Below are 24,034 nucleotides of genomic sequence, written 5' to 3' on the forward strand. Positions count from 1 at the left end.
CAAGTCTCCTGAAACAGAGAAACCATACTTCCCTGGCATACACACATTGCACGAGAAGGTGCTCCACCGTGTCCTCCTCCTGCTCGCATAGGAAGCAGGGCGAACTATGCTCTTGCATTCCATGCCTGTGCCTACGGTCAGATGTCCAAATCCTGTGTTGAAGTGCTAGCCACATGAAGATCTTACACGTTAGTGTAGCCCAACATCGCCAAACTATCGAAGCACATTGGAACCGGACGCCTCCATGGCACATCATCTTGTAGGCAGAATTTGCCAAATAAGTGCTGCTAGCCTCCCACTACCAGATCGGAACATCCTCCATGTTTGGCCTTAGCTCCATTTGGAGCATTATCTCCCACATTCTTATGAACTGGAGCAGCTCCTCCGTGTTGATTACACCCATAATCCTGGGTCCAAGCATGGAAGAGAAGCGCTTCATTGACCTTCCTCCTATTAACCACTTGCTTCCTGACCTTGCGAATGAGGAGTGGCGCGATCTCGCTGATGTTAGAACCATTGATCCAACGATCCCTCCAGAACAACACTTGTGAACCCTTGCCAACATTCCATTTTACCAAGCTGTCGAATGCCTTAATCACATCTTTGCCCGAGTCGAGGTTCAAACCTTGCCAAGGTCGATCATTATCTGTCCAGTTCAACCACTCCCACCTTAGTCTGAGCGCCAATCCCTGTTTGTAAAGATCCATGACTCCAAGGCTACCCAACTCTTTGGGACGGCACACCCTTTTCCAAGCAACCGCGCACTTGCCTCCTTGGATCTCCTCAGTTCCAGCCCAAAAGAACGCGCGGCAACCCTTATCAATCTTCTCCAGCGCCCACTTGGGGGCCTCAGCCACGATTAGATGGTGCGTGGGCCGCGTGCGCACCACCTGATTAACAAGGATCAGGTGCCCCGGCCTAGTCACCACGCCTCGTTGCCATCCTGGCATTAGCTTCAACACGCTGTCCACAATGGGCTGCCAGTTCGATCTCATGAGTTGCTTGATCCCCAACTTGAGCCCCAGATACTTGACGGGAAACTTCTCCATCTGCCAAGGCAACACCTGTCGCACTAGCTCCTCGTCCTCTTCGTCAGATCGGATCAAAACAGCCGCGGATTTAGTGAAGTTGACCCTGAGAGCCGATGCTTCACCAAAGATCGAGAGCGCATCCTAGACAAACCAAAGGTCCGATCTCCATGGCCGAACAAACATGATCACATCATCAGTGTACGGCGAGACTCTGCATTGGCGTGCAACCTGGCATCTTGCTAACCACATTCAATTCATGTGCCTTGATCACCAGGGATGTGAGAACATCCATCGCAATGACAAACAGGAGCGGGGAAATGGAGTCCCCCTGCCTTAAACCACAAGCATGCATGAACTTCCTGCCTGCGCATCCATTTACCACCACTCGCGAGCTAGCAGTCCTGAGGAGGAACGAAATCCAGGATCTCCAAGTGCTCGAAAAGCCCTTTGTCCATAGCACCTCAAAAAGAAAAGGCCACGACAAGGAGTCAAACGCGCGCGAGATATCCAACTTGAGCATTACTCCCTTCGTCCTCCTTTTGTGAAGCATTGTCGGGGAAAAACGACACCTATGGGATCACTGGAATCCCTTCTACGGTTGGCGGGCGCGGGGTCATGAGAAGAGCAGGTTTAGGAGCCAGCACAAGGATTGTTTACCCAGGTTCGGGCCGCGAGGATGCATAATACCCTAGTCCTGCTTTGGTGTGTATTTCAGAGTGTTCTTGAGCTCTCAAACTAGCTATGGTGCTTGCGTCGTTCTAGAGAGCCAAATCCTTCTCCTGGTCGTCCCGGGCCTCCTTTTATAGGCAAAAGGGGTCGCCACAGTGGCACACAGGAGGTGGAAAGGCGTATAGTGCACGAGCTTATCGCTCGGTATTACGGGACAAGACGCATTCAATGCGTCGCTTAGGTGTCCCCTTGCTTTACCGGGGACGAGAACGGGGCCCGTCCCGTCCGTCACCGCCCCGCCTCGCTTCGACACACGCCCAGGCCAGCGATGCGTGTGGTGCCATGTAGGCAGGCAGGCAACTAAGGTGGCATGGTGGCAGGGCCTTCACGAAGATCTGCATGCCACCAGCACCGGCGCCTTGCAGCGAGAAAGCTCTGTCAAAGTACATAACCCAGTCGCGAGTTGTTTCCTTGCCGGGGAGAGTGGTCTCCTGGATCCCTTCATCAGGCGTTGAGGTCCATTCTGCAATGAACTCCGCCAGGACTCTACTCTGGATTGTTGAAGTACTTTCAAACTTCAACCCAAAGCTTGATAACTCCAAGGCCCACTCCACAATCCTTCCGGTTGAGTCTGGGTTGTGCAGTATCCGTTGCAACGGGAGGCGGGTGACGACAGTGATCTCGTGGGCTTGGAAGTAATGACGTAGCTTCCTCGAGGCCATAAGGAGGCCGAAGAGCAATTTCTAGACACCGGAGTACCTTGACCTAGCCCCCTGCAAGAGGGAGCTGACAAAGTAAACCGGGTGTTGCATCATCTTCTTCTTCTGCACCACTTCATTTGACTATGCGGGCCCTGCCCCGACAGAGTCGGACTCCGCCGGGGGCCTTGCCTTGCTGGCACTAGGCCCTGCCAGGGGAATCTCTGACTTGCCATCTGCTGGTCCTGCCGTCGCCACTGCCTCTTCGTCGACCTCCCTCTGCGCCACCAGCGCGGCGCTGACCACTTGATTCGTCGCCGCCAGATACAGCAGCAATGGCTCTTGCGGTTTAGGTGCCACCAGTACTGGTGTAGAAGAGAGGTATTCTTCAGATCCTGCAGTGCTGCTTCGGCCTCCGGGGTCCACTCCATGGGGCCCGCCTTTTTCAAAATTTTGAAAAAGGGAAGGGCACGCTCGGCAGACTTGGAGATGAATCGGCTCATGGCGGCAATGCAGCCAGTGAGCCAACGCACATCCTTGATCCGCTTGGGCGCCTCAATCTGCTCGATAGCCTTGATCTTGTCTGGGTTTGCCTCAATCCCACGCTGCGACACAAAGAACCCGAGAAGTTTGACGGACGGAACACCGAAGACACACTTCTCAGGGTTCAGCTTGAGGTTGATCTTGCGCAGGTTGGCAAACGTCTCTTCTAAGTCTTGTACAAGAGTTGCCTTGTCCTTGGTTTTGACCACTATGTCATCCATGTAAGCTTCCATATTTCTATGTAGCTGGGGCTCAAAACCAATTTGGACCGCCCTCGCGAACATCGAGCCAGCACTCGTCAACCCGAAAGGCATCCGTAAAAAGCAATACGTACCACATGGGGTGATGAATGCTGTCTTCTCTTCGTCTTCTCTTGTCATGAAGATCTGGTGGTAGCCCGAGTAGGTGTCGAGGAATGATAACAGATCAATCCCGGCCGTGGAGTCAACAATCTGGTTGATGCGCGGCAACGGGAAGTGGTCCTTAGGACAAGCCTTAGTGATATCTGTGTAGTCAATACACAGACTCCACTTCCCGTTTGCCTTGCGCACCACCAACGGATTGGCCAACCACGTCGGATGGAGCACTCCCCTCACCAAGCCTGCTGCTTCCAACTTCCTGATCTCCTCTGTGATGAACTCCTGCCGTTCCAAAGCTTGCTTCCTGACCTTCTGCTTAACGGGTCGCGCATGGGGGCAGACAGAAAGATGGTGCTCAATCACTTCCCTGGGAACGCCGGGGATGTCGGATGCTTGCCATGCAAACACATCGACATTCGCCCGCAGGAAAGTGACGAGCGTGCTTTCCTATTTGCTGTCAAGGGTGGAGCTTATGGTGAAAGCCCCTCCCGTGCCACCCTCCTTGTCGGACACCTTCTTGGTCTCTAGCGGCGCAGCTCTTATTTCTTGCTCTTGCCGGTGGAGCTCTCTGGCACGTCCTCAACGGTAGCACAACACTTCGAAGAGGTGCGCTTGCCGGAGTGGGTGCGAGAGGTCTTGCCGGTCTTCTTCTTCCCTCCCGGGGCTTCAGTGGCATGAGCAAGTGCCTTGGCGGCAGCTGCTACAACCGCTTCCCGGTAGAGTAGGTCGGCGCAGATCAACGCATCCTTCTTGTCGCAGGGAACGGTGATGATGGTCATCGGCCCAGGCATCTTTAGCGTGTTGTAGGCGTAATGCGACGGCGCCATAAACTTGGCTAGTGCCGGGCGGCCGAGGATCCCATCGTAGGGCAAAGGGATCTCGGCTACATCGAAGACAATTCTCTTCATCCTGTAGTTCAACTCGCCTCCAAATGTCACATGCAGCGTGACCTTCCCCTTCGGCTGGCTCCTTCCCGGGTTGACCCCTTGAAACGTGCCCGTCTCCTCGAGGTCTCCGTCAGGAATTTGCAGCCTTTTGAGCACTACGGGTGAGATAAAGTTCAGACCGGCCCCGCCGTCAACCAGCATCTTGTTCACCTTGAGGTTGCGTATCGTCGGTGAAACCAACAATGGCAAACACCCGACCGCAGTTTGTGCGATCAGGGTGATCCCCGGCATCAAAAATGATGGGCGTGCTGGACCACTTCAGCGGCTTCTGAGCGTCGAACGATGGCTCCACCGCTGTGATCTCACGCGCCCACTGCTTGAGCTGGCGGTAAGAAGTGTGCAGCGAGGCACCACCATCGATGCGCATGGCCTTCGTAGCCTTCTGAAACTCTTGCTTGCCAGACTCGTCGTCCTCGTCATGATCATCATCTTCTTGCTTCTTGTCGCGGCCCCGAGCGGGCCTCTCTTGCTGGTTATCCTTGCTGTGGCGACCTCCTTGGCCGCCACGCTTCTTGCCGGATCCCTCGGCACCATCCTGGCCCTTCTCCTTGTCCCGCTTCTCATACTCAGTTTTTTGCTTCTCAGCAAGCAGCTCGACTTGCAGGCAGTTCTGGAGGTCGTGGCCCTTGGTGCGGTGGATCTTGTAGTATTGCTTGTTGGAGCCTCCTGGCTTGTCGGCAGCCGCCAAGGCCCGGCAAGCGGTGCACCCGGCTATTTCCTTGCCGGGGTCGTCTGCCTTGGCCTTCTTGGCAGCGCCGGCGTCCTCGGATCCCTCGACGGCAAGCATGGTCTTATCCTTGTGTTTCCTGTTGCGGCGCCGACCCTTCTTTGTTGGGACGGCGGTGTCTTCGTCTGTAGAGTAGGTTTCCGCGCCTGCGTCCTCGCCGGGGTACTTCCTTCCCTCTTCGGCCCGGGCGCATCTGTCGGCCAGAACATAAAGTTTGGCCACATCCTTGACCCTGTTCATCGCCAGCTCTTCACGCATCTTGCGGTTGCACACATTCTGATGGAACGCGCTGATCACGGCGGCAGGATGAACATCTGGGATGTTGTATTGCACCCGGCTGAACCTCTGTATGTACTTGTGCAGGTTTTCACCTTCCTTCCGGGGAATGATATGCAAATCACTCGCCTGGCCATGATCTTGGTGGCCTCCGGTGAAGGCACCAACGAACTCATGACACAGATTAGACCAAGAAGAAATGGAATCCGCCGGCAAGTGCATCAACCAAGACATGACATTGGGTTTTAGGGCCAACGGGAAGTAATTGGCAAGCTCCTTGTCATCGCGAGCCCCAGTGGCTTGCATCGCGATGGTGTAGATGCTGAGGAACTCCGACGGGTGGGTCTTGCCGTTGTACTTCTCGCCGACGTCGGGCTTGAACGTACGGTGGGATGGCCACTGGAACTACTGCAGCTCACGGGTAAAGGTCGGTCAACCCACTTCGTAAGGTAGGCCGCCGGATCCTCCCGGTGCTGGGTGGTCCATAGCGGGCCCCGCCCGCCTGTCTGACTGGTGGCGTGTATCAGGCCGGCGCTCGATGGTGGTTCGAGCGTCTCATGGGCTCGCTCCCGAAGGACTTGGCGCTGGTCGCGGTGGGTCCGTGGGTCGGACGACGCTACGGAAATATTATCACAAGCGTCGTCACGACGGACCAACACCCGCGGTGGCTGGCAAGGAGGAGGAGAGTGCACTGTGGCCGCAGCACCTCCGGCCCTTCCACCGCTGGCATGCGGTGGTTCGACGGAGCGCCGGCCTGAGGGCCCCGCTGGCCGTGGCTCGTCTTGGTTGGCGACACCTACAAGGCTCCGGATGGTGGCCCTCCACTCATCGAGCTTTTTCGCAGCAGGAGGGAAGTCGAGGAGTAGCTGCACGCGCGCCAAAGCTCCCGCTGGCGTGGGTGGCGGCGAGAGCTGCGTGGACCGTGGCGCCCTTCGACTTCTAACCATGTTAGAAGGAGCTCTATCACGGTCCAGCGGCTGCGTGCCATTTTCGCCAGCACTTCGGCGGGCATGCTAGCCTCCTTCGTCCCGTAGATGATGCACAGGACTCTTCCCACGGCGGCGTCCGGGGTCTCCAGCGTGGTGGCGCTGCTCATCGCACACACCCTAGGAGGAGCGCGCTGCGGGCGCCGGCGTGGGCGTCCTGGAGGTCGCCGCGCCGCCCGTAGGGGGCACAGCGACACCCCTGGAGGGCCCCGCACTGCCTGCGGGGGACCCAGCCCCGTCTTTGGATTTGGCGATGCGCGGCCTGTCGTCTGGCGCACGAACGACGCCTCTCGCCAGGCTCTGACTTCCAGAGCGATGCTGGTGCTCGCGGGCTGCGGCTCGGGTTCTGTCCGTGACCGGCCCGCTGCTCGTCCACACTGGCACGGGCCGTTCAGCTCCCGACGAGCCGGTCGCCGTGATCGTCTTCTTCTTGGGAGCCATGGCGATGAAGAACTGCTAGGCTAACTGCTAGATCAGATTCTCACAACTGCGCCCCCTACCTGGCGCACCAAAGATGTCGGGGAAAAACGACACCTATGGGATCACTGGAATCCCTTCTACGGTTGGCAGGCGCGGGGTCATGAGAAGAGCAGGTTTAGGAGCCAGCACAAGGATCGTTTACCCAGGTTCGGGCCGCGAGGATGCGTAATACCCTAGTCCTGCTTTGGTGTGTATTTCAGAGTGTTCTTGAGCTCTCGAACTAGCTATGGTGGAGCGGTATCGTCCTGGAGTGTATTACGGGACGGGAAAAGACCACGGAGGTGCCTCCCGAGCCTTGGTTCCAATGTAGTTGTTGACGGCGTTTGGAAACCTTGGGCTCAAGGGTGGCTCACTCTGCAGGCGTTGGGCAAGTTGCCCCAGCAAGGCTCTTGCCGGGGGGGCACCTCGCCCTCTTGCTCTTTGTGTTCCTGGTCTTGGCGTTGCCTTGGTTATCTTGTGCTTCGGCTTCTCTCCGGCTTCCCTTCGCTGCCCTGCTAGGTGTGGCCGTGGCACGTGGCTCTGACTGCCCGTGCACAAGTAAAGGGGTCAAAAGGAGAACCCCTACTTTTGTACACCGACAAGCTTCCTTGCCAGCTGTCTCACAAGCAAAAAGTTATCGTGAATATTCCTTCCCTTGATGAAGGCCGATTGGTTCACGTGGACCAACTCACTCATACGAGGCCGCAACCGCGTTGCCAATAGCTTCGAAGCCATCTTCGGGATGCTATGAAGCAAACAGATTGGCTTAAACTCATTGATCTGGTAAGCATCCGGTTTTTTTGGGATCAGAGTGATCAGCGCCTGGTTGAGCCTCCCAAATCCACGCCCATTGTTGATAAAGATCTTATGCATAGCAGCAATTACATCCCGCTTGACGATCGTCCATGCTTTCTGGAAGAAAATCCCAATAAAACCATCCGGCCCCGGTGCACGATTCGAGGGCATGTCCTTCACCACATTCCAAATTTCCTCCTCTTGAAATACCATGTCTTGGTCAGCCAGATCTACTTGCTCGATGCCCAAGAACTCCAAATCCAGCGTGTGCTCGCGAGGCGCACATGTGCCAAGCAACTCGCTATAAGCTTCGAAGAACGCCTCCTCCTTCCCAGCCTGGTCTGTTATAGTGCGTCCATCCACTGAGATCGCGGGTATGAAGTTTTTTGCTTTCCTCCCATTCGCCACCAAGTGGAATAACTTGGTATTGGCGTCGCCCTCCTGCAACCATCGTAGACGGGATCGCTGCCTTGCTATAGTTCTTTCCAGTGAGGCCAACCCCAACACCAAAAGCTTCAGAGCTCGTCGCAACCATCGTTGACCATCCGACAGCGAACGCCTCTCTTGAGCGCAATCCAGGCGTAAGATTACCATATTCGCGGTCGCAATCTGGATCTTAATGTTCCTGACTTTCCGCTGCCCCCAAGCTGTTAGGTGCTTCGCACAATTCCTAAGCAGCACGTCCAACCGAACAAAAGGGTCCGTGATGCTCTCCTCACAAGTCCATCCTTCTGGCACTGCATCCAAGAATCCGTCCAGCTTCACCCAAAACAACTCAAATCTGAATCTTTTCCTCGGTTGTAGCTGGTCTTCCATCGATAGAAACAGGGGACAGTGATCAGACGTGTTGGTGGAGAGGGCCTGCAACAAACACTCCGGGTACGCGAGCTCCCAGTCCACCGACACCAGGGCCCGGTCGATCTTGGTCATGGTGGGGTTTTCTCTCTCGTTGCTCCACGTGAACCGCCTGCCATGTAGGAACAGCTCCTTGAGAGCATTGTCATCGACAAACCTCTTGAAATGGCCCATCATTCTCCTGTCCAAGAGAGAGTTGTTTTTGTCCAATGCATTCAGGATCATGTTGAAATCGCCCACTGCCATCCACGGCCCCGGGCAGAGACCTCGTCTAGCTGTCAGCTCCTCCATCATGGTAATCTTTTGCGCATCCTCCTGCGGTCCATACACGACCGACAGCCACCAAGGTTGTCCCTCCCTAGGGGAAACGTAGCCCGTGATGAAGTTAGAATCCAGCACCGTGTTAGATATTAACACCTGCGAGGAGTCCCATGCAATAAAAATGCCCCCACGAGTATCAGACGAAGGAAGATACGCAAAACCATCATAAGCCGGCCCTAAGCACCGCATGATAATGTATGTGTCTACATGCACGAGCTTAGTCTCTAAAATACACCATATAGCTACTTTCATCGAGTCAGCTAGCTCCCTAAGCGCATCCTTCTTTGCTGGACTGTTGAGCCCTCTCACATTCCAGCAAACCATCTCCATAGATGTGTACGACATTTGGAAGCAGGGGTGCTCCAATGTTCGTACCCGCCCGACCACTCTATGTGACCATCACACTCTCCATAGTACCGGTAAGGTTAACCGGCACCGTATTCCCGAAGATGGCCGCTATCGCCTTGAGCTGAGGCTCGCGTAGCGGCGAGTCAAAGATGACCCGCAGCTGCTCCAACGCTCCATCCGAAACGGCGAGGTCGTCCTCCGCGATGCCCAGAGCTTTGAGCAGAACAGTTTCTGCCGCCGAAGCCCTAGACTTGGTACGGTTGCCTGCTCCAACGGACCGTATGTTGCGCCTCGGTGTGAACGGGTCTTGTCCAGAATGCACACCTATCATGGACTTGATCTCCTTCAGAAGTGGTGGCGCCAATTTTTTCAGCAGGCCGGAGCAGAAGGATTTGATATTACCCAATGCAACTTGCTCTTTGTCCGAAAGGCCCGCCTCCTCCCTTTGCATGGCTTCTGACGTTGTCATGTCAAGCGCCCCCACCAGCTGCATGCAGACTGGGTCCCGCCCCGGAGATGCCAAAACAATCTCTTGACCGGATGCCACGGCCCCCACCTACTTGGCATCTGAGGAGGATACGGACTCCATCGCCGGCCCCACCATAGCCTCAGGCCGGGAGTCAGAGGCAATCACATCCGACACTGGGTCCTAGCCAGCTGCCCATGTGCCTCCCTCGGTGTCCCTAGCCTGCGCAACCTGATCAGCCTCCTGCCGGATCAAATGCGCCCTGGAATCCCCCAACACCACATCGGTCTCTCTGCCTGAGCACTGCGGTGACCGCACCAGATCCCGGCCCTCTCCTGTCTCGATCCGCGCCAACTGTTCCAACTCCTGTGGCTCTGCACCCATATCCTGAGCACCAACCAGCACTTTGTCCGCCTCGGGGCCAGCACCACGAACCGGTGCCAGCTGGGTGACCACATGCTCCGAAGCCTCCACTTGCGAGGTTTGTCTCTTCTCACCCGTGGTAATCCCAAGACTCGGCGTGACCAGCCCAACTGCTGGCACCACAACAGTGGCCACCTGTGGGGTTAGTCCCACCAGCGTAGCCCCCGGGTTTGGTGCGTCGTTTGAATCTCTTGGACCTGGTCGCGCCACCGGTCTACTCACCGGGCCATTGCGTGGGAAAAGCTTCCCCACTGGCACCTCCGACGTCATGGCCGGAATCTTCCAGTCAGAGGGCCCCAGCCTACCTACCAGCGCCTGCCTGTAGGATCCGCGTCTTGCGCCTCTGCCCGTCGCCGGCCCCTGGCCTCTCCAGCCAGCACCACGGTCATCGCAGACTCCATGCGACCACGGCTTCACCGTCCACTCGCCGCCCGAGAATGATCCGTTCGCACTGTCCGGCAGCCCGCTCTGCCTGCTGTCTCCATCTGATCCTGCTCTCCTCCAGTTGTCCGGCGAGTTGAAATCCCGCAGCCTGCCAATATGGATGAACGCAGGGTACTCCAGTAGCTGTCGATGCCTGCTACGACGCGCCGCGGGGTCCAGAACCAACTCCGGCGGCTCCGGCACCCACAAGCGCCAAAAAACAGGCACCTCGTCGGGATCTACGCACCAGGCACGCAGCTTGAATAACGAGAGATCCTCCCTGCTCTCCGTTTCTAGCACAAGCTCGTCGATGAGGCAAGAACTGCCAAGAAGCTCCGCCGCCGTGTCCCAAGACCAGGCATGCGAGGGGATCCCTTCAATCATGAGGTCCACTTGGACGCGCATGAGCCTGGATGTTGCTGCGCCTGCCGAAGCCATGGCCTGATGAAGATCTTGATGCCCTGATGCTCCACGAACGGCACTGTCAGCGCCCTGTTCCTGAATTCGCGCGCCGCAAACACCACCAGAAAGTCCTCCGGGTGAAATTTATGGACGGAAAACTTGTGCCTTGGAATGCCCAGCTGTGCCGAGATCGCTTCCGCTGCCACCACGTAGGATGTGGCTGGCCTGGAGCCACTCACGTACGCCACCACCGCCAACTGGAGCCTCTGCTTCAGATCGTCCATGCCCGCTGAGCACTGCACGATGCACACCTCCGCTGGTGCCTCCAAGAAGGTAGCACCGGCTACCTCAGGGTGAAAGCTGGGTGCGACTGGCGAGATGCGCGCCAGCGGTGCGCTCTGCCTAGGCTCCAACAGCCTCTCTCCCAAAGGTGGTGACCGCCTCGGTGCCGGCTACCGCCTGGCAACCTTGGCAATCACCGCTCGCCGGAGCTCCTCCTCTGACATAGGGCTGCGTGGCAGGGTGCACTGCGAGGAGACGTGCCCGGCGGGATTGTTCTTGCAGTCTTGTCTTGTCTTCTCTCCGAGGGGATCGTTCTTGCAGTCTTGTCTCCTGTGCCCATCTTGAAAGCATCTGAAGCAGAGCCCGTAGAGGTCCGGCGGGATCTGTCTTCTCTCCGAGGAAGTGGGGGAGTCCGCCCGGATCTGGCCGCCAGCACCCTGCTGGCGTCGCAAAGCACGGCGGCGCCTCCGCATGGCCTTGCGGGATGGCCCTGGCCTGTTCCAGCCTTGCTCCGGGACCGCCACATCAGCCGCGGCCGCCGTGCCAGCAGACGAGGAGCGCGCCGAACCGGGCGAGGCCGAGAGCCCCAACCCCGACAGCACGGGCCTCTCCCGCGGGTAGGTGGAGGAGACCGACGGCAGGCTGCGCGAACCGGCCGCCATGGGGATGGGAGAGCATCGGAGCCAGGGAGGCCGCCGGCGAGGACGAGGGGAGAGTGTACGCCGGGGCCGGAGTGGCCACCGGTGGGGGCTAGGAGGTGGACGTCAGGGCCGGAGCGGCCGCCGGCGGGGGAGCGGAGAGGCTAGGGGAGCAGAGAGGCTAAATGGCACTTTGTGAAGCAAGTGCTATTTATCTTTGCTAATTTGACTCCAAACTTTTTGGACACCTTTTTCTGTCCATATAATTGCTTCATGCCAAAATTCAACTTCATTTTCCTAGCCAACCTTCCTAAGTGATTTCAAAGTTCCTGTCTGAGGGAAGCCTTTGTGAAGGAAGTACTACCTAGGGCTAGCCAAATAAGTTGAAAATTTGCACACTCCTTCATGTGCTCATATCGTAACCCTCCTCCAAGTTTCATCTCATTCCATTGAACTATGTGAGCCCAGGATCAATTCTTCGTTTCTATCCAAATTTCTAGTTAGTGAAGCAAGTGTATTTTATCTTGCTCCATTATGGCTGAAAATTTTCCTAAGCCTTCTCCTGCCCATATAACCTATCTCCAGAAGATTTGGGCTCATTGCATCTAGCCATTTTCCCTCAGGATTTTTCCTAAGATTTTGTCTGGAGAGGTGCTTTATGAGGGAAGTACCAATTTGGCTTGGCCAAATGGCATGAAATTTTTATGGAACTCTCATATGCCCAAATAATTAGGCCTTGCCAAATTTCAGCTCAATCCAAGCTAGTGTGTGAGTGCTACTTCACGGTTTGCTATTCTGGTCAGCATGGCACTTTGCACTACAAGTACTAGCTAAACCCTTCTGTATGAGCTGAAACCTTGCCATCCTAATCACCTTAGTGAATGATCAACCCCAGTCAAAACTCAACCTCGATCTCCAAGCATGTGAACCACACTAGGCAACAAACAGCTTGCTGGTCACTTGTTTTCTTGCTACCTGTGATCACCTCCCTGGCCACAATGTGTGGTTTCTTCCTCCTTGGCATTCTCCTCTGCATCCCTTGTCCACTCGACATTAATAAGCCGACCACAGTGCACTATGTGCACCAGTGCACGCGGTGACCACCGCCCTGGCGTGCATTAAACATGTTGTGGCCGCCCGCGTGCCTTGTAACCACCCCTTCCTCCTCATCTCGACGACCGGCCATGTCCTTCAACTCGCCCGTGTCATCCTCTTCCCTCTGGAGCCATCTCCCCCTCTGGAAGCTTCTCTGTCAGCGCTCGTCGCCGTGGGCCCACGGGTGCGCTGTAGCCGACATGCTTTAATGGCGTTTGGCTGCCTCTCCCCTCGACCTTTTCTGCTCCGTGACCGTTGTCGCTCGTATGATCCCCTTCGTCGCGTTACTCGCCGTCCCCATGATGCATCCGGCCATCGTCGGAGCTGGCCAGCACATCCTTGGCGGCACCCGAGCCCGTGCTCCCTCGCCCGGCCTATATAAGGAAGCCCCAAGCCCATCCAAGCTCCTCACCAGCCTCGCCTCGCTCCACTACCCCTCCCCAACCTCTCCATCGAGCCTTTGGAGCTCTCCTCGTCTCCCATTGCCGCCATGGCCGCCGCTCGGCTTCTTCTAAATTCGGCCAACCCGAGCTTCCTCCCCTCCCTGTTCCACCCCCAGTAGAGCCCTTGGACTCTAGCGGATCTCCTCAGCCCCTCGCCTCGATCGCTGGAGCCCTGCTTCCGTACTACCCATCATTGGCCGAAGCCATCCTCCGCCGCAGCCGGGCCTCTCCCTGTTCCGGAGCTCGTCGGCAAGCACGGGCCCTCCAGGCGGGTGCGCCTCGCGACTCTGCGTCCTCCGGTGGTGATGAGTACATGGGTACATCATACATGACATTTCAGAAATGTGCAAAATTTAGTTGGAAAGAATTATTAAGCCGAAAGAAGCAAACACATGCCCAGGTGAACGCTAACTTAAGTTAATACTATAATCTTGAATACATGGCTGCACTTGCATCTCCATTGTTGTTGGTTGAACTTAGGTATCACATGGAAGAAATCCAACAAGCTATGAGCTCTTGAAGCAACCGGTCTGGAGGAACGAGTTTGAAGAAAACAAGTTTCGAGTGAAGCTGATGCTGTCAGTTTTTACCTCTGATGTTTCGTGGTGGCACACCCATATGGTGGAGAGACGGGGCCATAGGGGTACATCAACAGAAGCTAAATCAAATTATCTTTCCAATGCAAAAAACCTCACATCATTTGGAGTTGTGAGTCAAAAGTACTAGTCATTCTCGTGGAAGGTGTCCAGGCTGTCAAGACTTCGCGAATTTCCAAGGAGCTCTGCAACAACTCCCAAAGTTGACTGCTTATTCACCCAAGGAAGCCATGCAAACCGGCTTACTTTTGAAACAATTTTCACACCTAGCCAAGGGGGGTTGTCCCTGCTATAAAACCCCATCTCCCCCATCCTCTAAAGAACCTTTTTGTCAAACCATTCAGCTACAAGTTTATGCAGCAATACTGCTAGAGAGATCCGAGAGATCTTGCTACCTTTGCTCTTGTGAGTTCATTCGGATTCGCGAGAAGGAGCCTCTGGTTCCCCCTAGTTTGTGCTCTACGGTTCCGGCCGTTTTGTGTGGATTAGTCCCGGTTTATGGTTCTGCGATTGTTCGGACAGCGGGTTGGAGTTCTTGTAGCTTCGGTCAGCCATCCCCAACGTACGGGTTGCATCCAACCTTGGCAGGTATAAAGCTAGTTATCCCGGCTGCTTGCAGCTAGTTATCCCTCCCGATTCGATCATATGATGTGAAGATCGGGCCACCCTTGGGCGTGAACTCGTTCATCGGGTCCCCCCCTATCATCTGGCATCAGAGCTTTCTTTGACATGGTAGGATCTGTTATCCAACTTTATCTTCCTATCATCCCTTTAGATCGAGTGTTTTTCATGCTATATTTTCTGTCCAAGAAGTTCAAAGCCCCACCAAAAATAAATCCAAGCCTTCTTGGTGCTGAGATCTTGTTGTTGCATACCTTGCATGTTCTTCATCTTTTAGATCTGCACCAAGTTCATTTTCATAATTGCTTTCAGATTTGGTTGTTGTGCTTTGGAAAAAGAGAGAAAAAAAGAGTGGCAAAAAAATCAAAGAGAGAAAAAAAGAGTGGAAAAAAGTCAAGAGAGAAAAAGGAAGTCTTGTGTAAGATCCAAAAGTTTCAGCTTGATAGAAAAAATTTCAGAAGCTTGTGTGTTGTGTTTTTCAATCTTGGTGCAAAGGTGCAGCAGATCCATCCACATATTTTTCTTGGTTTGCATCAACTTGATTTCAGCACAAGCCCCTTTTTGTTTACCCCACTGAGCTCCACCAAAAACCGAAGCTAGTTCTTTGATCCCTGTCTTTCAATCGCTTTAACACATCCGGGAGAAGCACAATCTGATGTGAACTCATAAGAACTTTGGTGAGTAAGAGGTGAGGTTGTGTGATTCCACAAAAAATATCCTATTCCACTTTTTTGCCCCACTAACATGGCAGGATTCGCATCGAGTGTTCATGGACAAAATCAAGGGGAAAAGGACACCCCTGTCACACGTGCTGAGTTTCTGGAATTACGGAACATTGTTCAAGAATATCGAAGGAGGCTTGATGAGCGTCTTCGAGCAAGTGGTGATGGGGTTCGACACCGACAATACCCTGTTGCTCATGAAGTGCAGCAAAGAAGACATGCTCGATGGCATGATATTGCTGCTCGTGGGCGTGTCACTACTACTCAAGAAGTACAGAAAGGAGGACGTGCTCGAGAGCATGGTGTTGCTGCTCATGGGCGTGTCATTGCTGCTCCTGAAGTGCAGCAAGGACGGCATGCTCGAGGGCATGCTACCGCTACCCCTAGGCATGTCGATGCTGCTCATGAATCGCAGCAAGGATGTCATGCCCGACGACAAAGTTATGGCACCCGTCGGCACACCGATGACCCACCGCAAAGCATGACTGTGGTTGATGAACCGACTCCGGTGATTCATAGCCCATGTTTACATAAGAAGCCCATTCCTAATGTTGCCATCTTGACCACCACTACTGTCCCAACATCCAAGAAACATGTCCCACAAATTACATGCGAGGAAGAGAGTCCACAATCCAAAATCCCACAACATGAGAGTGATAAGAAAAGCAAGCAGAGTGACTCCACCAAAAGTGAGGAAGAGTGTCTACTTTCAAAAATCCCACCACTTGAAAGTGAAAAGAAAAATAAGTTGTGTGAGTCCACAAAATGTGAGATTGAGATCATTCCACGCCTCATTAGAGAGATAAGTGATCCACAATCCAGTATACCACACAATAAGAGTGAGAGGATAACTGAGTTATATGAGTCCACTAAATGTGAGGTTGAAATTTTTCAACAAGAGAATAGCAAGATGAGTGATCCACCACCATGGGAAATTAGTAGTCCACCAAATGAAAAGAGATAGAAACATTCAATAAGTAACCTTTCACAAAATTCTCTTTCTTTGCTATATGTGCAGGTGCAAAAGGCATACCTATCAGCTCTCTTGCAACGATGGGAGATTGAGATCCAAGATCAAATATGGAGGACATGGAGTACCACTACACAAGGTGCATGTGTGAAGATTGATTTTCAGAAAGGCATTCAAATACTCAATGAGGTAAAACAAAAAGGATCTTCCATTTGGATGAAGCCAGAGGTATGCACTTATGAGTTTTTGAAGCAATGGCGTGATAAGATTAGAGAAAAATTGGTTGGTAGATCATCCATCCAGCAATTTCATTTTGTTAATCTTGAAGAAACTATAAAAGATCCAATAAAATTAAATGTTGCACATGATTATTCATCATTTTGTTTTCCTAGTCATTTTGTATTGTCTTCGTGCTATAATTTTGTAGACTAAATGAAGTCGAGGACGACTTTTCTCCTAGAGAGGGAGGCTGATATGAATATGGTTATGGTTGGTTATAAATTTGTGCTCCATGAAAATGTTTGCTGGAAGGAACTCCTAAGTCGAACAAAACATCATGTTGTCATCATCCATAAGATAGCAAAGTTGAAAACTAAAATTCTTCATATCATGAAACCTTTGCATTATGATTTGGTATTGCCATACTCTGTTTTGTGTGATGACCAGGTAGAGTCGAGGACGACTCCTTTTCAAGGGGGGATGATGAGGACATGTTGATCATTGAAACAACACAAATCATCCCTGAACAAACTCTGAGTTGTGACAAACACGTACATGATCAGATGCAACACAATTCAAAGGTGAAAGCTACAAATGAGGATTGCATCATTTCTTTGCATGGATATTATCTACTTCCCTTCTACTTTTCTTTTGCAAATCAAAGAGAGTCGAGGACGACTCTTTATCAAGGGAGGGAGGATGATGAGTACATGGGTACATCATACATGACATTTCAGAAATGTGCAAAATTTAGTTGGAAAGAATTATTAAGCCGAAAGAAGCAAACACATGCCCAGGTGAACGCTAACTTAAGTTAATACTATAATCTTGAATACATGGCTGCACTTTCATCTCCATTGTTGTTTGTTGAACTTAGGTATCACATGGTAGAAATCCAACAACCTATGAGCTCTTGAAGCAACCGGTCTGGAGGAACGAGTTTGAAGAAAACAAGTTTCTAGTGAAGCTGATGCTGTCAGTTTTTACCTCTGATGTTTCGTGGTGGCACACCCATATGGTGGAGAGACGGGGCCATAGGGGTACATCAACAAAAGCTAAATCAAATTATCTTTCAATGCAAAAAACCTCACATCATTTGGAGTTGTCAGTCAAAAGTACTAGTCATTCTCGTGGAAGGTTTCCAGGCTGTCAAGACTTCGCGAATTTCCGAGGAGCTCTGCAACTACTCCCAAAGTTGACTGCTTATTCACCCAAGGAAGCCATGCAAACCTGCTTACTTTCGAAACCATTTTCACACCTAGCCAAGGGGGGTTGTCCCTGCTATAAAACCCCATCTAACCCCTTCCTCTAAAGAACCTTTTTGTCAAACCATTCAGCTACAAGCTTATGCAGCAAGACTGCTAGAGAGATCCGAGAGATCTTGCTACCTTTGCTCTTGTGAGTTCATTCGGATTTGCAAGAAGGAGCCTCTGGTTCCCCCTAGTTCGTGCTCTACGGTTCCGGCCGTTTTGTGTGGATTAGTCCCGGTTTGTGGTTCTGTGATTGTTCGGACAGCGGGTTGGAGTTCTTGTAGCTTCGGTCAGCCATCCCCAATGTACAGGTTGCATCCAACCTTGGCAGGTATAAAGCTAGTTATCCCAGCTGCTTGCAGCTAGTTATCCCTCCCGATTCGATCCTACGACTTGAAGATCGGGCCACCCTCGGGCGTGAACTCGTTCATCGGGTCCCCCCTATCAGGTGGCCAGAGTGTCGAATGGGATGGCCGGTGGTGCCTGGACGAGCGTTGGCGCCGGCGACCCCGTCTGTTCTGTCGCGGGCGTTGGGAGGTTGAAGAAGAGAAGGAAGAAGGAGAGAGAGATCGGGTGGGACCCGCCTGTCAAAGACCCAAGCGCCCAGGCCCCACTGCCACACGGGATAAGTGGAAGCGCATTATGCGCTTTATGCTTTCCCCTGGGAAAGCGCATTTTGCTGGAGTGCATCACTCGCCGAGCTGCCAGGGGCCTGTCTGTGAATACTTTATTTACATAATAGTCCCTAGTCTTCAACCCCTTGTATCTTTTTGCTCGTAACTCCAAATAAGGTGAATCCAAAGCCCACGTCTTTGTATCGTCGAGCCCGTTCTGTTGGTGTCACTTTCATTATGTTTTGACATACTAGAAATGACATCATTGCCCTTTCCCCTAATCAGCCCTCTTCGGGGGAGAAACCTTTCCGGCGATTCCTTCCGCGATCGTTCCGCACTTTTTCCCGGAGTATTCTTCATCCCAAGGCAAGCCACAGCACCCACTTGCATGATGGCCATGCAGTAGCCATGCTTTCAACTTGGACATTTAATAACTGTCTTTTTATTTATCTGCAACTGCTATTGTTGTTTCGGTAATGCTTTTAAATCTATGTTCACTTTCGTGCTATGTTTCGATGCACCTAGTTATCATTTGTCTTGCTAGTATTACTTTCATATGTCATGCTTGGTAGTAGTACCTGTTGGTGTTAGTTGTGCTCCCCGGTGCATGACTATCGTCTCTTACCGAGTGCCGTTGATATGCATGCTGCTTTGCATCTAGCTGGTTATATGCTTACCTAGTAGTATGTTTGATATGTTCTTGCTTAGTATTTATTATTGATGCTAGTGGTCATGTTATGCTATGAGTAGTGTTATACTTGTGATGTTCATGCTAGTCAGTATGCCATGCTCATTCTGATATATGCTTTATTGTTGTTGATATGCTTGATGATTATGTTGTACCCCCATGCTTATGTTGATATCATGCATGATAGTTGCATCATGTTATTTTTATGACTCAACATCATTTGCATTCAAGTTTAACCAGACTTTAATCAAACTTGAACACTTGTTGGCTGAGTCATAGTGCCATCGTATCAAGCTGACCAGTGCAACCACACTTGCCTTATGGGGGGCTCCTAACTGGGTCTATTCTCATGCCTCTTGCCGGTGCCTCTAACGAGGGAAGGTTATGCGCGGGCGCTACCTTGGCCGGGTAGGATGGAATAAGCCTTGTGTGCCCATTTTTGAGTATGGATCCATTGTCCCCGTTTGGGACCGTTTATGTTTTGCCACGACGATGGCCGTTGATGCCTTTGGTAGGCACGGGGCCACCCATGACTTAGCCCAAAGGGGAGTTGGTCGAAGTGGCCGGGAGAGTGTCATGGGCAGTAGATCGGTTTTGTCGGAACGTCGTTGGTCCACCGGAATGGGAGTGCGAGGCCATGGGTTCCGTAGTGTGGGTACAGTGCGCGAACCTCTGCAGAGTGTGTATTAAATCTATCGATAGCCGTGCCCGCGGATATGGGCCCAGTTCGTAATCCGTCACACTATGGGTCAACCGTAATAATAATAATGTGCTTAATAACAACACTGGTTCGATGATGAGAGAAGTTGGTTGATCTTTATGTGATCGCGAGAGGATCACCGTGGTATCGTGGATACCGAGTTGATGGTTATTTGTGATTTTGTGCGAGAATCAAGGGTAAAGGTCAAGCTCCTTGTGGTCATGAATGATTACTACGGTATTGTAATACCAAGCTTGATTGGATCCTGAGATGATCGTGTGATGTCCGTGATGGTAAGCTTGTGCATGTGATTGGTTACTAGGTAACCCGAGCAGAGTAAGTTGGTGCATGATAGTGTCATCATGTTGCATGCTAGTATCATCATGTTCATATGTTCATGCCATGATCGTATTGTTCTAGCTGTATCATGTTCATCTTGTTCATGCTATGATTGATATGATGGTATTATGTTAATCCTTGATTAACTTGTAATTGCCATGCTGTAGTTTGTCTTGATTTCTTTGGTTGCTGTGAGCTTGCAAGTACATTCAATGTACTGACCTGGCGTGTCATGCCAATTTGCAAGTCATGCCGGATTTGATTGCTTGTTTGCCATGGATTCCTTGTTTGCGAGCTAGGATAAGCGTTCCAGCCAGAGTCCCTGCGGAGTGGAGTTCATCACCGTCGTCGTTGTTCCGCTGCTAGACTTATTCCGCTGCTTCGCGTTGTTCTGTTGCTTGCATGGAGCAACCATGGTAGGCGTAGTGTCACCGTGCCGATGTAATCTCTTGTATCCAAATAGCTTGTAATAAAGAGTTGCTTTGTTCTATGCTAAGCAGTGCCGTATTCCAGAAGACTTCTCCTCGATCTCTGGGCTGGAATACGGGGCATTCCAGTTTCTCTGAGCCGGGGTGCCACAGGCTTGATATTAGAGCAGGTCTGGCTGTAGGACGCCCTAGCCTGCTCATGCGTTAGAAAGCAGTAGTATAGAGCCGAGTTGGTTTGTTGCACTTGATTGCTGCATTTGTTTGATGCATAGCATGCATATAGATTAGTATCTGGTCCTGATAGTAATCTTGCGTGTGTAGGTGGTATCGGTTTTGATCCGCTACCTGTACCCTTTCTCTTTGCATACCTGTTTTTCGGTGTTTGGGTCATCTCTGTCCCAGCAGAGTGATGCCCTGGTACCGAGTGTTCCAGACACCATTTGTAGGATTTATGCTCGGATATCGCGTCGATATCTTTTCAGCCATCCACTCATATCGTTTCAGTGGTATACTTTCCTCTATCCCGAATCATGCTATCCATCTCGCCATTTTGGCAACCTTACTGATCTTTGTCATCAGAAAAGGGCAATGCCAGCAAGCCCAACTTTCCACCGCTATCTTGCCCTGTCATCCAATTCTTTGGACGTGTATGGTTCCCTTCCGTACGCTTGATGATGATGCGGTCGTGACCCTTGTGTCCCGCTACATGATCACCAAGTCCGTCCTCACCTGTTTTTTCATCCAGATGCAACCAGTGTTCAGCCAACGCTTGGTGTAGCCTTGGTTACACCAACTCTTTCCACACGCAGATTCACTTCCGTGCACACCGCCACAGCATAATAGACCGTAATACCAGAGTTTTCGCAAGATTTGTGTGCTTAGGTGTGCATGCATATTATTGTTGTGAGTAGCAGTAATATGTGATGTTGCTTGATTATTATATTATTTATATTATTTGTATGCTTGTGTGCTTTTGTTTTCGACATTTATTTTGCTTCTTTCTTTGGGCCTTCGGTGTTACATATCTCCCCCTATTAAAGTTGCTCGTCAACCAACACTAGACCCGAAGAATCAGCAAGGAACTCAAGTATTTGGAAACTCAGCTGAACAGAATGGAATTCTCAGCCGACTGCAGTGAAATGAGAAATATCTGATTGTGATGCTGATAATCAGAGTTTGCATCAGTGTGCAATCATCATAGCTGTACTGATCAAATCAGCAAGAAGATATATGGTGTGCACTGTCGACAGTATATTATGAGTCAAAGGCATGGTTCTGATGCAAGGTTTGATTCTTCGTTAAGGATGATTTTGAAACACGATATACCTGGAAGCAAGCGAGAATGTGCCATGTATTCAATACTCAGAAAGTATGATAGTTTAGCAAACCCCTTTTCATATAAGTAATCCACAGCAAGAAATATTAAGATGGTATGTATGTGTGGTAATCGGTCCACATATCACAATGAGAAGCTTCTCGTGTAGGCAGCCCAGTCTTCCCTCGCAAGCTATCAAAGAAGCTTCCACTTCAAGATTCCTCTATCTTCCTCAGTATGATATATGGATACCCTCCCATGCAAGAAACAATGTCTTCTTCGGTAAGCAACCGCAAAAGCTTCCGGCATAAGGAATCGAGTCCTTCCCCAGCAAGTCTTTAAGGGGGGAAGCTTCTGAAGCACAATACCCAGTCTTCCTCAGCAAGATACTCTCGATGGTTTCCAGCATAATCCATCTAATCGTCCTTAGTACGGCATTGGTGCAAGATAGTACATTGTGAATTGACAGCAGATGGCAGTGCAAGAATCAGATCCGCAATAGTTGGTCAGAAGCAAGAATCAGTCAGAAAACAAGTCTGCCTCGGGAATCAGATTCTCATATATATGTGAAGGAAGCTAGATATACACCTCAGTGTGACAAAGGACTATGAAGATTGACGACAAGAGTGAGCTCTATACAAGTACCTGTGAACCTGGTATATGATCTTGATGAGCCCTTGCCAAATTTTCTCCGCTGACGGCACCACGCCTGTGTTCTGAGCTGTTTTTGGCCGTCCGGGGTGGATGCCGACTTTATTTCTCTCAATTCAACCAGTGCCACGAGTTCTGAGGTGCTTTCCGGCCGGCTCGTGCAGCTGTTGAGTTTCTTTTTGTGACAGTGGCCCTATGTTCTGAGCTGCTTTTCAGCAGTCTTAGGGAACTATCACTTTCTTCTTATCAACACGGTCTCATGCTCTGAGCTACTTTTCGGCCGTCTTGAGCCGTGGTTGAGTTACTTCAGTAATGTCCCAGACCTGAGTTGTAAAGACCGTTCTGGTGGCTACTGATTTATTTGCCGATTTCCTGCAAGGGTTCAGATGATCATTTCCTACGGTTAAAACTTGAAAGGCGATGAACCTGCCATTTAAACGATGTTACCCTGTCAGGAGATGAGGATAAAAGTACGCCTGTCGGAATATTGCACCCGACACAAGAAAGTAATATGACCAAGCTCTTTCAGCAAAGGATCCAGACAAAGAGAACAATAATGAAGAAGCAAGACCGACAATGCAGGTATAAAAAATTGTTGCATGACCCACATGGTGCAGTTACCCCGGACATTCTGAGTCAGCATCGATCACCATGAATATCCACCTAAGGGATCTGCTCAATTTTGGTAAGGGCTCCATACCCAGACCACCCGCTCAGTCAACAATATGTGCTCAGATTTGTCAATACCGAATATTTGAGTCTGTCAAGTCAGACCTAGGGGCCATTAAACAGTCTGACTCCAGCATCCATGGTAAAGCAACGCACAGCCTACTACCCCATGGAAATGCCGACAGAATGAATAATCAGGATGATGAATAACAGTCTTGAAGCATGTGCCCTCACTTGTGTGAATCATCAAAGGATATCCCGTCATGAACAAAATTCTTCTGCCAGAACCACATACAGTCAAGTTTGCGGATACTATCATATGAGACCGTACCCCTTTATGCTGGCCACGACGAGAGACAGTCAAATATTTGGCACAAATCTGATAGTCAAGACAGTGGAGTCAGTCAAGATGATTCAGAAACTCCGTGAGAAATCAGTATCAGTCAGAAGAGCAGTTATGATCCACAACACTGTTTTGAACCCGAAGGATTTACAGTTAGTTGAGAAACCCAATGCAAGGAGTAAAGAGATTGGGTGTCCATCAGGAAAATCTATTCACAACTTCATGAAAGGTTGTCAGTGCTAGATGACACATCCATCGGAAATCACTCTTGGACTTGTGAGGCAGACATATGTTTCAGTCATGATAATCTATCACACTCAGCTAAGTCAGCAGATATGGAAAGAATTAGGGCCAGTATAAGCATGAACATGTAAGGTAAGTTCTTTCAGGATGTGGAGACAGTGAAGCAAACCACCCCAGAGCCGGGCAGTGCCGTCATATGAACTCCAGTGGGGAACAACCTATAAAGGAAAAAGGATACCCGAGTTGGAAACGGTTTCCTTAAGTCAGTATATTCATACTTGTTCCCTGAGCAACCAAATCTCGAGGACGATATTTCTATAAGGGGGGAAGGTTTGTCACAGCCTGATTTTTGGCCATTTCTTTTTCTTTTGATTTTCTGAGATTTTTGCTTGAGTTTTCTTTTTCTGTGGTTATGTGGTCTGGAAACTGAAGGAGATGACCTCTTCTTTCTTTCCAGAGTGGCTGGTCATCCTCAAAACC

At 51.3% G+C, this 24,034-nt stretch overlaps 1 protein-coding gene across 1 annotated transcript; it reads right to left on the bottom strand.

Annotated features, from left to right (window-relative positions):
- Positions 1-287: 287 nt before the first annotated feature.
- LOC141022783 (uncharacterized) lies at positions 288-8,996 on the bottom strand. The gene is made up of 2 exons (XM_073499043.1): positions 8,082-8,996; positions 288-1,172 (listed from the first exon to the last, which is right to left on the bottom strand). Exons 1-2 carry the CDS (start codon positions 8,994-8,996, stop codon positions 288-290), a joined length of 1,800 nt encoding a protein of 599 aa, XP_073355144.1.
- Between the last annotated feature and the right edge of the window lie 15,038 nt (positions 8,997-24,034).

This window comes from Aegilops tauschii, chromosome 5, assembly GCF_002575655.3.
Source record: "Aegilops tauschii subsp. strangulata cultivar AL8/78 chromosome 5, Aet v6.0, whole genome shotgun sequence".
In the NCBI taxonomy this organism is placed as follows: domain Eukaryota; kingdom Viridiplantae; phylum Streptophyta; class Magnoliopsida; order Poales; family Poaceae; genus Aegilops; species Aegilops tauschii.